The sequence below is a fragment of the Pagrus pagrus genome (assembly GCF_965226575.1).
Source record: "Pagrus pagrus genome assembly, chromosome: 18".
NCBI classification, from domain to species: Eukaryota; Metazoa; Chordata; class Actinopteri; order Spariformes; family Sparidae; genus Pagrus; species Pagrus pagrus.
Genome location: NC_140202.1, coordinates 17,524,168 through 17,538,340, shown reverse-complemented (window position 1 = coordinate 17,538,340; position 14,173 = coordinate 17,524,168). Strand labels below are relative to the sequence as shown.

General features: G+C 44.0%; 1 protein-coding gene across 6 annotated transcripts in view; it reads left to right on the top strand.

Moving 5' to 3' along the window:
- The window catches only part of qkia (QKI, KH domain containing, RNA binding a), a 77,795-nt gene that overhangs the window by 42,755 nt on the left and 20,867 nt on the right, over positions 1-14,173 (top strand). For all 6 annotated transcript variants that reach the window (XM_084380438.1, XM_084380442.1, XM_084380437.1 and 3 more), the window contains exon 4: positions 2,079-2,222. In XM_084380438.1, the coding sequence (XP_084236564.1) occupies positions 2,079-2,222 (144 nt within the window). The remainder of the gene's footprint in view (positions 1-2,078; positions 2,223-14,173) is intronic.

Below are 14,173 nucleotides of genomic sequence, written 5' to 3'. Positions count from 1 at the left end.
CAGTATTCACTTTTGCGTTCACCTCACCCTCCCCCTTTTCTCACTCTGTCTCCCCCTCCACCCCTCCTCCTCCTCGTGTTTGTCATGCTGTCACTTTCTCTCAGAGGGCACACAGTGACCTTGTTCACAGGCAGTCATGCTGGTGTGAGGTGTGTGTGTGTGCTTGCATGGATGCGAGTGTGTGTGTGTGCGTGCCCTTAATTCTCTCTCCGCAGCCACATACTCATGCACACGCAGACATGTGTTCGACTTACTTTGTTGGGTCCAACTTGAGCAACAATCCGTCAATAAATGTGCATTTATGTATCTGCCATGTGCTTTCATACAGTGCCCTGCATACAGAGGCAGCCTTCGTGGCCGTCTTTCTGTCCCCTCTAGAAAATGCTGAGTCACCTTCTAGTCCCCATGTCCCCTAATAGGCCATAAGCAAACAGCCATGGTGAAATAATGGCCTGACTGCTGAAACTAGGCCCTCCCCCCTGTGTGGAAAAGGGGAAAACGAGAGTGGAATATTGAACTTTCTTGTTTGTGTGTGTGTGTGTGTGTGTGTGTGTGTGTGTGTGTGTGTGTGTGTGTGTTATAAAGAGCAGTGCCATGGCAACAGGTCTCTGTGGAGTAGAAAGCAGGTGGGTGGCACTCAGCTGAAGCTTTAAGCTTGTGTGCGTGCGTGCAACGCTCACTTTGTGGTGCTCGTTGAGTGTGTTGAAATCATGTCAGGGGGACCCCTGCAGAGCACCGCAATGCATTGTTTATAATCAGGCACCGTCACAGTAGCTCACTACTCACAAATGAGCTGTGACGTGAAGTTGCGGTGGTTTGTATGTGCGAGGGTTAAACGACAGTGTTCATCAACAGTCTGTACAAACCTGAACCCACAGCATGGGGGAAGAAAGCTTGGATGCATCCGCCTGCTTGAGACGCTGACCTTCTTCAGGAAAGAAATTCTGACTTAGAGATGTTTTTGAGTTACATCCCTTTTGACATTTCCTGTTTTGTCTTCACAAAATCAAATAATACCGTTGTGACACTCTAATCCGCGTTTTGATGTTTTAATGTGGTGTCACACATCAAAGAATCTGAGGTTGCATCTTTTTCCGACAACCTAGACCTCAACTCCTCACCTCAAGGGGAAGTAGTCAGCTTTCAAACCACCGGCTTTCATGGTTGTACAGTGACATCGATACAACCTCAAAAGCTTTTTAGAGCGCTCTCAGTGTCTGCTCGCTGCACTTACTGTCAGTGGGGCAACCAGAAGAGGGAGGAAAGTAGCTACACTGAATGGAGAAGGGTGGTTCTTCTACAAATGTGTGGCTACACCATAGTTGTCTCTACATATCCCATTTTACCTTTTCAAAAAGAGTCGGGCATGACTGGACTTTTCACAGAGGCACCTGAAAAACGTAAAACGTCATGCACGATTTCCCGACCCGAGCCTTCCAAATTTAAATCTTGAAACGTCTTCCTATTTAACAGTGTTGAAAGGCTATCGAGCAGTGGTGTTGGTTTTGAATACAGCCCATTCTGCCTTTCAGGTACTGCTAGTGCTACAATTTGGCGCCCTCTGAGTGCTTTGGCACTGCCTTTTCAGGAGGGAAAATGACTCCCTCAGAGAGCTATTGTTACCTGGACAGCATTGTCCATGCAAACAGAAGTCGGAGACAGAGGCACACACGTACTCCTTCACACACAATCCTGCGGCACTTTGAACTATACCCCATGTATCACAATTGCATTCCTACTAGTTAAGTTGGTGTGGCTTAAAAAACTCTCTCTGATCCATCCACCCATCCATCTTTCACTGATATTAATTGCTGCAGGGCTAGCTGTCGTCTTTGTCTCTCTGAAGCGAGGGATCTATTAAAGAAGAGTGTCCTTTCAAAGTTAAAGCTAAATAGCTGACTAAAGGGCCGCTCCTGTCATCCTGCTTCTCTTCACAGGACTCCATCGTCCTCTGTGTATGCCTGCCTCTCGCCTCCGCTTCCTCTGATATGTCGTGTTACTGCACTGGTGCTCCAGCACACCCACACTGTCACATTTGCTCACCGTCTTTCTCTCACTTTCCCTCTATCTCTGTCCAGGAGGAGCAGAACAGAGGGAAGCCAAACTGGGAACACCTAAACGAAGACCTTCATGTCCTGATCACAGTGGAAGATTCGCAGGCCAGAGCTGAGATCAAGATGAGGAGAGCAGTGGAGGAGGTCAAGAAGCTCCTCGTACCTGCCGTGAGTACATACCACACAGAAGCTTATACACACACGGTAGCTGCCTATGGCCTCATAGGCTATTTAATGCTCTCCACAAGTTGCGTGAGTTTCCAGGGAAGTTGACACTAAAGACATGGTTTAGCTCTGGTTTAGGAGTGCTGAAAGGGGCCTTTCCTAACGATGTCAGTCCAAACAACAGGATAGTGAGGCTACATATGGCATGCCACCTCTACCCCACTGTTTGCATCCTGTTTACTTCCATATATAGACCATGGGAACAGGTTGGCTGTACCCCCAATGGAATGGAAAAACATGGCTAGCTGTACATACCTCCTGCGACTGTCACATTTCATCTCCGCTTCCCCTCTGCCCCAACTTCCTCATACACTGTGGCACTGGTGATGGCTGCTGGTAGTTTTTTGGCATGAGCTGTTTATTTTCCCTGTTAACTGTGGTGACCAGGTGGATGAGGCAGCTGAAGGCCCAGGTTTTCCATCAGGTGGCGATGCACGGGTCTCGGTGGTCTGCGGAAATGGGGCCAGCCAATTCCAGGCTAAACAAGAGATGCACTTGGGTTTTAATGTTGTTAAGCTGCTTTCCGTCCTGCACTGTATCCTGTAAATGCAGAATTATGTTGACACGTGTGCTTCATTTATATTCTTTTAGTTTGGGAGAAACAGATGCAGCAAGGACAATGTTTGCCCTAGATATTGCTAAAGTATCAGCTTTTTTCTGTAGGCAAATTATGATGCCTTCTGGAACCAGTGCACAAGGGACACCCCAAGGAAGAAGATGCCGATGCGATTATTTTGACAGATATTATGAATGCAATCCTACAGTAGATATGATTCAAGATTTGAGGGAGTGATTTTTTTGCATCACAGCTTTCATTTTCACTGAGAAAGTTATTAATATCATCATGATGTGACATTTGTTGGGGTCTGTACCAAGCTAGGGCATCTCTGTAGCCCTACAGTGCTTCATTATAATGCTGTCTTGTCACACATTTTTTTTTTCGGTAATGTTTAAATTAATTATGCAGCCCTAATTATATACAAAGAGCAAGGGGAGTAAGGGCAAAAAGACTGATCAGCCATGTGGAATTATAGCACATCCACAGGATATGCACAGGAAGAGTTTAATCTGAAAAAAATGAAGCTGAAAACTGTATCTGATCACATAAAAATTATATCTAACACCATGCACTAACTTTTTGTTCAGCACCTGTTAAGGATGTAATGGAGGTGCCAGTATGCCGGTGTCCCCTGTCTAGTATGATGGTTTCCTCCCCATCTGTCTTAGTTGGTCCTCAGCCCAACCTGACAACGTGGAAAGCACTTCAATTCATGTCCTCTTGTTTGAGGATTTGCTTGTCTCTATTCAGCCTGCCTGTCACTTCTGTAGGCACTTGTTTTGTTTCTGAGTGCAGGAGTGTTTCAGATCTCCACCGCCTGTATGAACACACGGCATGTTGACACACTTCTTGAGGCACATACAAACCTGAAAATGAAGCAATCTATGGAAGCAGCAATGTTTCAAAGAGTGATGCAGAATGAGTCACTGTTAACACACATGTGTAGACACATACACAACAAAAAACCCCTTTGGCGTCCTTTTAAGTCAATGACAGCTCTCGGCAGCCAACACTCATCTGAATGGAGTGCCACGAAAATAGATTCCTCGCTCTTCTTGAAATCTCTTTGCATTTCGCAGCCAGACAAGTGCATTAAAGATGGTCTGCTAATTCAGTACCTGAACCATTTATTGGGTTAAGGAGAAGCTCTCTTCTTTTATTTCTCAAACACAAAAAAAGCAGCTTGGAGCTCTTTTGAGACGCTAATGAAATCTGGCTCATAAAAAGTTTAACTCTAACCTTAATTCAAATAACAGTTTAACAGAGCTAATTAATGACCGTTTGCAGTCCACCGGAGGCCATTTTTCCTTCAAGCAAGGCATCTTTGTTCATTTAAATGTAATGAAAAGATCCTTCCATCAGATAGACATGGTATGTTTTGTGTTTATCTTGGCCTATCAAATTCACCTATAAATGCTTTTATTCTTGAGGCATAAAATGTTCCTGCCTTGTTTCGTAATATACAAATTCACATGTCCCTTATTCATTCTCTGTTTAGATGTATTCTAAATATTAAAGCGTTGTACTTTTAGTTAATATTTGCTTTCAAACAAATTATGACACAGATTAATACTTATTGATCAGAGAAAGAAACCAAGCCTATGTTTCTGTTGTAGATCTGACCTTTTGTACTGCTTACAGCAAGGGCCAGACTTAATGCACTTACCTCAATGGTCTGACACTAGCCTTAGGTATGACAAATTTAAATGTCAATAGAAGTGACGTAGTTTGAGTATGGTAGAATAAACCTCCAGTACTCCCGACCCTGAATGTTAGGTTGGTGCATTATCTACCCATGAACCCTGCGGGGTGCTATATTCTATGTCGCTGTCTGCAAGTGCATGCACACATCATGAGTGGGTGGGCAGTTGGGCTGTCTGGCAGTAATGCCCTTTATCATGCTAAACTAGATTGGATTAAAGTATGGACACGCAGGGTACGCATTGTTCTAATGAAGGGCATCTTTTCCACATTTGGCAGCGTAAAATCGCCTTTATTAAATCGCACAGGAAACAGAATGAGGTCATGGTTTTTTATTTCCTTTCAAGGAACAGGCTCAACTTGTCATTGGAGAGGAACCAGCTGCAGAGCTGCAACAAAGAGGGAGAACAGACTGATAACCACAAGGTTGTTTTGTCTGCGAACCTGATAGGAAAGGCTTTAATATGATAGTTTTGCTTTTAAATTAATCTCATAATTGACACATTTGGGATTAGGAGCCAGGATGTCTAGCATGGACAAACCTATACTTAACCAGCCAAGCTAAGTTTGCAGTAAGTAGCCGTTAGGCTTATAGTGTATGTGTACATAGTGTGTATTTATGTAAGGAGAATATTGTTCAGCAGTAACTACATTTTTCAGAAAGTTGTGGGACCAACCAAATTTGACTCACCATAGAGGAATATGACAGCATGTCTGTTAAAATGTTTTGTCCGTGTCTGAATCCATTGTCAACATTTCATTGGTTGACGTGTTAACATGGCAAATATTGACAATTGTGTAACGCCCTGTCAATAACTGCTCCTCATTCAGATTGAGTGACAGTTGGAAGAGGGTACTGATGGGTTAAAGGTTTCACACTTGCTCCACTTTGCCCTCGGTAGCGCTCTTTTGGTCCCTAGTTCTGTGAACTATTCAACTTTCCATGAACTGGGACCAGGGGAACATTGGCAAGATGAGAGAGACAGAGGCAGGGAGAGAGGGGAGAGAAAGCTGGGTGGGAGAGCTTGATTGAGCTACTCTTTCAAGTGTGGATTTACTCCACTGATCCTGCCCTAGTATACACACAAAATAGCGCAGGCACTCTCTCTCTCTCACTCTCTCTCACACTCACACACACACACACACACACACACACACACACATACATGGTTACGTATGCCCAGAAAAATACTTCCACATGCATATACATACACACAGACTGAAATGCTCCTCTCATCCTTTGAGTCCTTGGTTAAGGCCCTCAAACGGAGCAGGCAGGAGAGCCCCACTGCACTTTAGGTAACCTCCACTTAAATACTTGCAGAGCTGTATGCATAAACCCCGACTGGCCTATTCCTTTTCACCCTTCTGTCCCTAGAAGCGCTGGAGAGCGAGAATGATTGACCTGTAGGCGGGTATTGCAGCAGACCCTGACCAATTGCGAAAGAGAACTTGTGTTTATGCCACGATTATGTTGAATAATGTTGCCATCACAAATAAGAAACGGTTCTCAGCTAAACAGACTCCCGCCCAAGTTCAGATCCATCTGAATTACCTCCGTATGTTATTAACGATCTTCAGCTGTGCTCTGCAGGTCAAACAACGCTTGTATGGCAAATGCAGAATTTCTACTGTTGTGCAACAAGACTTGGCCTGATAACTGTGTGCACACAGGGAGCCACATAACTTTAACACTGTATAAATAAAGCCTTGTTTAATCCTTATTAAAAGGCCAAACATGTAACATGGCAAACACGTTTAATTGGGTAGATCAGCCCAGACTCACTTGGGATGGACGACAACAACCCCCGCTGTGCTCCTCTATATGAGCTATAACCTTTAAGAATGTTGCGTCTTTGTGCAGCATGCAGCAGCACATGTCTCTGAGTGATTTACTTTCTAATCAACAGTTAGCTGAGAGATACATTAAAATATAAAATCGCATTTAATGCACAGAATGTTATACAAAGTAGGAAAGGAGTGGAGATAGGAATATGGACAAAGTGAGCATCTTTTACATCTTTGCAGCCTTTTGGGTTCTGATAAGAACTTGACAAGCTGGATTCATATACTGGTTAATGGGAATAACCACAGTTAAACTCAGCTACATCCACAGCAGTTAAAGGTCTTCTTGGTCTTTTCTTGTTGATCACCTATTTATATTTATCGCCTTTCTGCAGAAAGGCATTGGCAGATGTGACGATAGATATGTGACTCGGAGCATTCGTCATGATTTTTTCACATTTTATGGACTAAACAATTGATCGATTAGTTGTGAAAATAAATGGCAGATTAATCGATAATAAAAAATAATCATTACTTATAGCCCTACTGTGCTTGTTTGCGTCTGCACACACATTTAGCTGTTTGGAGTCTTTGTGTATTGATTTGTGTACTTCACACATGCTCATATGTGTGATTGACAGGTGTGTGTGTGCGCCGGACATTTTTATGGGTATCATAAATTCTTATTGGTCACCTCAGGTCACAGCACTGTTTGAAGGGCCTATGGGAAAATGACAGTCAGGCAGACGATTGGACAAGCCCATCTGAGAGCAGACAAAGGCCATGTCCTTGGGTAACCCTGAGCGCTTTAGCCTAAAGACACTGCTAGAAATTTCTTTGTGTTTATATTTTGCTCTTTGGTACTTCTGGTGAATATCACCCAAGCTGGATGCAGTGTTACTTTTTGGAGTAATGAAGGAGTACTTAGGTGTTTATCATGCTGAGATTTGCACAAACTACACAGACTCATATTCTGTCATGGATTACAACACATCTAAATGCTTCATGTGCAAATCTGTCGCACTTCCACTGCGATAGAATTGTCACATTGCAATGGCTTTTACCTTTGCATTATTTTTAGTTATAATGCTGTTGATCTAAAGTTGAAGCATATGCTGTACTTCATGTTACATTCAACTGTAAGATGCACTGTAGAAATCCTGTCCTGAAAGTCCTGAAATGTAAATATAAACACGTTACCCTGGAAACAACCCCCATTTAGAGCACCTCATACTTTCTGAGAGATCAAATTGTTATGCTGTGAAGTGATAAGTCAGCTACATACAGACTTTTTACTCTGGTGGTGAAGTCTGTGGATTCTGTTCGTTTGCGAATATTAGTATTTGATCTGCAGGGACTGATCTGGTTGGATTTCATAAGAGTCCTTTTAGAGGAAGTTCATATGGGGACGATTCTCCACATGACAGCAAGAACTGATGTAACACCATGCCATTTAAGTTGTGTGAGAATGCCTAATAAAGCAAGCTGCAGACAATGCTATCCACACTGCTCTACATTTGATTCAGTGCAGTGATGGCAAGCACTCGCCGCAAGCTACCTATAGCACATTAAGAGGGGGTAGCAGGCTTGCCTTGAATCTCTTAACAGACACACAAACACACACACACACACACACACACACACACACACACACATGCCTATAGAGCACCCGCGAAACAGGAAGGGTAAGGTCTGAAAGGAGAACAGCACACAGAGAAAGAAAGAGCTCGTTGGCACAGAGGCACTCTGGCCCTGGAGAGCCAAGTGCACGTCTCCCTGAATGAAACTGTCATTGCAGAGAACAAAGTGAGCAGCAGCCTGAGAAGACCAGCGGCCTCGAGCGCTACTCTCTGCTTGAAACATGGTGGGAACCCAGTCCTGCTCTTGTGCTCCAACCCTCCATTTTCCCCTCCATCCTTCTCTTGCCCCCTTTTTATTAAGTTCTATTTTTGGCATTTTTTCACTTGTGTAGCTCTAGTCCACTTCATGGAAATTTGCAGACAGTTTCATTGCTCTACTTTTCTTTTTTAAAAATGCCTTGGAAGTGGATAGCAAACTGAGAGGTCTCCGTCAGTTGCCATATTTGGCTCACCAGGCTCATTGTAGCCCTTCTAGGCCAAGACTAAGTTTCACTTTTGCACAGAACCCGTACTCCTGTTCCTTTGTTCTTATTCCTGTCTTCTGTTCCCCTGAGCCTTCTGTCGCTCCTAATCTCTCCGTCTCTTCTGTTTTCTCTCTCATCTTTCTATCTCGACTAGGGCTGCCACAAACGATTATTTTGATAGTCGACTAATCACCGACTATTTTTTCGATTAGTCGACTAATCGGATCATACGTAAATTGAATGTATAACATACAGTTTATCGTACCAGCATGCAGCTGCTCTTATATAACAATCATTAGCTTTCAGCTTGAAGTGTTTAAGGTATATGCTAACTACTAGTGACATAGGCCTTAATAAACTCTCCCATGACATTCTCATGCACCTGTACATCAGAAACAATAGGAGTGATAGGTACAGTAGGATATGCAATAATTAACTACTGCATACATCTTGACAGCTCTACTTTACACTGTTGATTTGTATAATCCCAACAGACATGTCCGGTGATTTTCAGCTTTCTGTGTTTGTTTCTGTGTCTGTTCTGATGATACAAGTCAGAGGTCCTGAAATGTGTGTTTCTCTTCTATAAAACACGTCTCTCCACTGAGGGCTTCCTTCACCTTTGAAAGGGGGCAGAGCTCCGTGGGAAACACCTGCCTGACACAGCAACGTAGGGAACCGTGCACGTCCGCGGCGCACAGCTCCACGGACATGCACGGGGGAAAAACGGCGTCGCTGTCGAATGCACGTGGCTACGCGCCGCTTTGGGTTGTGAGCGCGCATGTTGCGCGTCTACATTGGAAACTAATAGGTAGGCTGTTATCAGTATAATCAGAGGCAACCATGAATGAGTTCGCCTCAGTTTCACGTGATTGTCACTGTCAGCCTGTTAATTTTACTGACCCGAGCTGAGACGAACCCCCCCCCCAAACAAAAAGTCTTCGGATCTGAACGGTTCACACAAGTCACCTAATTGGCCACGAAAAAAGCGAGTTGCGCTTTTCGGCGCGCTGTTTGCATCCCTGAATATAACAAAAGTGCATTTTATGCTCAGTGCTCACAACTGTATTCAACTTTACTACACTCTGACTCTATATAATCCCAAACTGCACAAGGCTCTTGTTCTTAAGGCTAATGAATCAAATCGTCATCGCTAATGTTAACGTTTACAGCTATCAATATGAGTAAGTAGTAAGTTAGCTCTCTGTTTACGCTAATGTTAGCAGCTAACTAGCCAGTTAGCTTAACGAGACGCCGGTCCCTCTTCATCGTCGTTGTCAGCCACAACGTGCTTCCTTTTCAGGAGCTCGTGCATCGCGCTTGTGCTGCCGTGAAAGGCGAGTTCTGTGTTGCAGATATTGCATCGCACACTTTTCTCTTTTGTTTTCTTAAAATGCTCCCACACTTTTGAGCTCCGTTGCCGCCGGGTAGCCATGATACCAGAGAGCCCGTCTGGTATAACTTCAGGTGACACCACGGCTGACCCAGATTACCACTACTGCGCATGTGTGTCAAGGACAGAAAGGCAGACGCGGCAGTGGAAGGTGCAGCAGCAGAGAGAGAAAACAAAGTTAAAAAAAAAAAAACGACGCGTCGACTATTAAATTAGTTGTCGACGATTTAAATAGTCGACGTAATCGTGACTAGTCGACTAATCGTGGCAGCCCTAATCTCGACTGTGGAGCACCTTTTGAGGAAGAACATACAGTAGATGGTGTTTTTGTAAAAGCCAGACAGATGGACCTTAATGGACGCCAAGTTTGGCGATCTGCGGGGTGTTGTGTCTGTACTCACCAGTATGCATCCGGCTTGGCAGAGCGCTACAGTGGCAGCGCCATCAGAACCACTCAGACAGGAAAGGCACAGGCACAGAAAGAAAGATGATGCAGAACAGGCCGAGCTAGATTTAAACAGCGCAAGTCTGTTCCAGGCAGCAGTGTACGGACTTTGCAATCAATAAACACCTCTTTTTGTTTTTCTTTCTGTCTTTCTCGCTCTCCGTCTCTCGTCCTCTCTCTCCTCCCCCCCCCTCTCTCCCTCTCTCTCTGTCAGCAGTGTCTGACAAATGAGTACAAAACACCATCTGGCTGCATCCATCCATGTGTGCCTCTCCAATTAATGATGTTTATTCTCTGTTAGGCCTACCTATCACTACCATTCTCCTCTTATTTACTCTTAATCTACCCCTCCACACACACACACACACTCACACACACACCTGCCACCATGCATGATATCCAGCCATAACAAATATTTCTCATTTCCCATTGAGCCTGACTGATTGTCTTGGGTGTTGCATGCCTTTGACTGTGCTTGATGCACATTACGTTAGTGCCTCTTAAGGCAGGACTCTGCAACAGGTGCTGTGTCTACCATAGTGTAAATACTTTAAAACTGCAACTTAGAAGGGAACTTTGCCAATTTCAAATGAACAATAGTAAACTCCCTTCCATGTTGCCTACACCCACAGCTCCCTGCTCAAGCTGACTTTTTTGCTGGCTGTAGGGATTTGAACTAAAGATTGCACTTCTACATTTTTGTATGCCCCCATCCACGGTGCTAATCAAATATGAGACAAGGTTCCGTTACTGAATTTATGTTGTCGTTTTCTGAACTATATTTTAGTGCACAGTTTATTTGTAATATTAAGATCCTTTGTTACCATCATTAGAACTCGTAGTATGTCACTCGCCAGACAAAATGTTTATTACTGTGATGTAAAGCTGCACAATTCCAACTACACTCAAAACCGCAACATGCTAAGTGCAATATTGAGATCACGGAAGCTGCAATTTTTTTCAAAAAGGAAAATGTGTGACAAAACAGCATTATAATGAAGCACTGTGGTGCTGCACAGATGCACTGACCATAACTCTTGATCTCCAGATGTAAGAAAACATGTTTGTCTGGTACAGACCCTAACAAATGTCACATCATCATAATTTTTTCATTGAAAAATCATAATATCTGTCAAAATAATTGTAATACATGTCATAACCATATCTTGCAGCTGTAGTCCAGTGCAGAGCTCGGATTCTTGTTGTTTTTGGTTTTCTACCTTAGAACAAAAAGAAAAACACAGCTCTTTTTCTCAGGTCATGTAGAGATGTAGCACCAATTTCAAAAATAATGCCCCTCTCTATGGTGTAAACAGCACATTTTATGAAAAGGCCATCTTTCCAGCGGTGAAATGCTTCTTTGATGGTCACACAATGTGTGAGATTGTGTCTTTGGTTCCTCAAAGAACAAACACTTGAAGTGTTATGAAACTACCTTGTGTGTTTCTACCATCTCATCCTAGTACAGCTGCAGAGTAAAGGCCATCGCAGACACCACGCAATGCGATAAAGGCTTTAATGTAACTGCTTGTCCTGCTTCTTCTAAGTTTGTGTGCATGTAAATGCAATGACTGACAAAAGTAGCTACTCTCTCACTCCGCCATTCAGCTCAAGTAGGCTTAGGGGCATTGCAGGCCCGTAGTAGGTGGATAGTTTTAGCCAACCTGGCAGCCCCACTGTCCCAGTAGGCTGTTATTACCTTCATCAGGCTAATGAAGGAGCTGGATTGGATCATATTAACCTCCTGATCTCCACCTCCCAGGACACCACAGTTACAACAAGCTGGACCGCACTATTCGCTGCTCTCATTATATATGTGTGTGTGCGAGAGAATGGTGAGCCCATCCCACCTGCGCGTTGACGCTGCATCTCCCACATGAATGTTAATCATCTTTTTAATTGGCTTCCTTGACCTGGTGACCTCTGCTTGAGACTGCAGGACTGCATCACTGTTCTCCTCTTTCAGTGCTGTTTTCTGACTCTGCCTGTAGTGTGTGTGTGTGAATCTGTGTGTGTAGTCTTTTTAGTTTCCATTCACTCTCAAACAGTAGAGACTGGAGCAGGCTTGGAGGCAGCGTGACCTTTGACTCCCAGCCATCCTCCACTTTCATCATTATCCATCTTCACATCCTCACACTCTGTGTACTCATTCATCCAGCCTTTTGGTCGTCATATGCCCTGCTAATACGTTTGAGACAAGTACTTCACAGACACCTATTGAAACTCTGTAACCAGGAGAGCAGAGGAGGGCAAACACTAAAATCGTGTGCAGTATAAATCACCTCTGATTAATGATCTAGAGGTGATAAGTGGGTAATTGGAATTGACCACTTAAACTGTTTAACCAAAGGAAACAGATGTGGCTCTTCTGACACTTATGCCAATAACGATTACTACTGCGTGTCATGTGATTGGTTAGTGTGACTGTGATCAGCCATGTCAGGTGAAAGCGTATCTACTCAAGCATGCACGCAGAACTTCTTGGTTACACATATAACCGACAAGCGGAGGTCCAGCTTCCGCTCTTCAACTGCACCCCAGGCACCAAAACAACAACAAAATGCTTCAATCCTCCAGCCTGAATGTTGACATTGGACTTCAAACATCTGAAAAGAGGCTCAGGCAGACTGGGTTAAAAAATAAACACACGCAGTCAGGTTTCATCGCACAGAAGACCCACATACAAAAACACAAAATTATTGGCCGGCGAATCCTTGAGATATTTTTACCTTGGCCTTACCTCTGTGGCTCTGAGAGAGGAAGAGCGGACAAAAGAGAATATTTTTATATTTAACAGCTTATGTGCAAGAAGGCAAACTGCCATCATACCTGTATGATGACCCTGTAAGTCATGTTAGAAGACCATTGACATATATGTTTTATTTCACAGTTTTATTTTTGTTTTGTTTGCATAATTTCCTCTTTTCCAAGTACACAAAAGACATCTTTCTTATTTATCTTTGCCTCATTGTCATCTCCAGCATCGAGCCCAGTAAAGGTCCACTCGTATTCCCTTGTACTACTTTCTCTCTTCTATTTTACTTCCTTCCACCCCACGCCCCCATTTCCTTCTGTGTTTGTGTCCGTCGTCCTTATTCTTATTCGTCGTTTATTTGCCCTCTCTCTAGCTGCCCACTGCTCCCTTTCTCTCTCTGGGTGATTGAGGGGACAAGCCATTCACCACTCTCTCTTCCATTATCCTATCTGCAGTGGCCTGAAGGCCCCCCACATCCTGTTAACAACACACCGGTTACAAAGCACAGAACAGGCTGGAGCTGTCTGTCTCGACTGCGTTAGTCGCAAAGAAAAAGCATGACAGAGTCACTGAAGCATTATAAACTATATAAAGATGGTTTTTCCAATTGATTGCATGGCGAGGATATGCCACAAAAAGCCTCTGTTACTTGTTTGGACCTAATTTTAATGATTCCCAAGCTGCACACATTCTTCCAGTCTAAGCTTTTTATTGCTGTACTACATACGGTAACCACTGAGTGTCTTTCCATGTGTGCCAGGTCCCTCCTGTCAGCTCAAACCCGACAGGAGGGACTTGGTCTGGTCTTGGCCCAAAGGTTCCTCCCCTGCCGTCCCTTCCCATCTCTTCTCCATCTGCCCATCCCTCCTCATCTCCTGCTCTATGGCTCTCCTGAGGGGCGGACAGGTGGTTCTAACCCTAAAGAAACTGTACCCCTGCAGGGAACAACCTGCCCAAGCCTGGCCACCTTCCCTAGTCTTGTCCTCATCCTCTTTAATTTCCTGGCCCTGCTGAAAAGCAGGCACACTCCTTCAGCCAGTCTCAGTCTGGAGAGCCGAAAGATGCCAACTATTATCACATAAATTCCAACAATTTGAAGCGTTCCAACAAAGAAACAGTTGATTGCGGCAGCTTTGTGATCATTAGAGTTAT